Source organism: Sinocyclocheilus grahami, unplaced genomic scaffold (genome assembly GCF_001515645.1).
Source record: "Sinocyclocheilus grahami isolate Dianchi unplaced genomic scaffold, SAMN03320097.WGS_v1.1 scaffold1739.1, whole genome shotgun sequence".
NCBI lineage: Eukaryota > Metazoa > Chordata > Actinopteri > Cypriniformes > Cyprinidae > Sinocyclocheilus > Sinocyclocheilus grahami.
Genome location: NW_015506918.1, coordinates 151,845 through 153,007, shown reverse-complemented (window position 1 = coordinate 153,007; position 1,163 = coordinate 151,845). Strand labels below are relative to the sequence as shown.

Here is a 1,163-nt window from a genome sequence, read left to right as displayed (position 1 = left end):
GGACAAGTATGGTGACCCATACTCGGAATTTGTGGTCTGCATTTAACCCATCCAAGTGCACACACACACACACACCATGAACACACACCCCCGGAGCAGTTCTTTAAATATTAAATATTTACTTAACTGTTTAAATTTAAGTAAAGATTAAGATGTACACTCACATGTTGTCATAGTTTTTTTTTGTTGTTACCTGCATGTTTATCAAGTCATTACATTTACACAATTTCTTGTTTTTCCAAATCAACATTTTCAGAAAGTTTTTTTTCTCTCTCAGTGTAAATAATGTCTTCTCCATGTCTCTTTTCCAGGGCCGAGTAAACCCTGTCAACGTGACTCCTCCCATTCAAGCTGTGGATCAAGACAGAAACATCCAGCCTCCGTCAGACCGCCCGGGAATCCTGTACTCCATTCTCATCGGTAGGTTTCCATCAGGCTCTCTGTACTCTATATTGAGTCACTACCGGCATACAAGGCCACACTGTGCAGGAAACAGTGGTATTCCAGGAGAGGCAAAGCGGAACGGCGGGTCGGAAATTCAGCTGGAGTCAAATGCATTTATGCCGCGGGCAAGGTGCGCCCACCCACTGTGCTTTGAGATGAAACCTGGAAGCGCAGCAGCGGGCTCAGGGAACCACGCTGCTCGCGACCTGAGCCGAGGAACTAAAGTGCACCACCGGAATGGTTAGACCTCCAGTCAGGGATATGTCCGAACATATTGTATGTGCGGCTCGATATGACAGCAGCCGTATGCTTTTAACTATCAACAAAGCACTCGATATTGTGTGCCGCTATTTATAGAGGAAGTGCATTAGTGGTTTTAATTTGCCTTTCTGTTTGAAGTATGTCTATGAAAATGAATACGCTACTGAATACGCCTCAAAATCATGGTGCCCCGGTGAGTTATTTTGTTCAGTGTCGAACTCTTGAATGCAAGTCGTTCGTCTTATGCGTCCCTTCATTGATTCTCTAACCTTCTGTTTTTCTAGGCAAACCTGCGTCATATGCAGAGTATTTCTCCTTGAATCAAACCACAGCTGAGCTTCAACTCCTGAAACCCATCAGCAGGGAACAGTACCAGCATTTGGACTTGGTAATCAAGGTAATAACCACAACATCAACAACAACAATCAAAATGAAATTAATGAATGAAATTAAATGTC

At 43.5% G+C, this 1,163-nt stretch overlaps 1 protein-coding gene across 1 annotated transcript in view; it reads left to right on the top strand.

Moving 5' to 3' along the window:
* Window positions 1-311: 311 nt before the first annotated feature.
* LOC107572369 (protocadherin-15-like) overlaps window positions 312-1,163 on the top strand; it is a gene marked incomplete at its 5' end in the record, with an annotated part of 59,756 nt that continues 58,904 nt past the window's right edge. Inside the window, 2 exons of the mRNA XM_016258805.1 lie at window positions 312-420; window positions 990-1,102. Coding sequence (XP_016114291.1) covers window positions 312-420; window positions 990-1,102 — 222 coding nt within the window. The remainder of the gene's footprint in view (window positions 421-989; window positions 1,103-1,163) is intronic.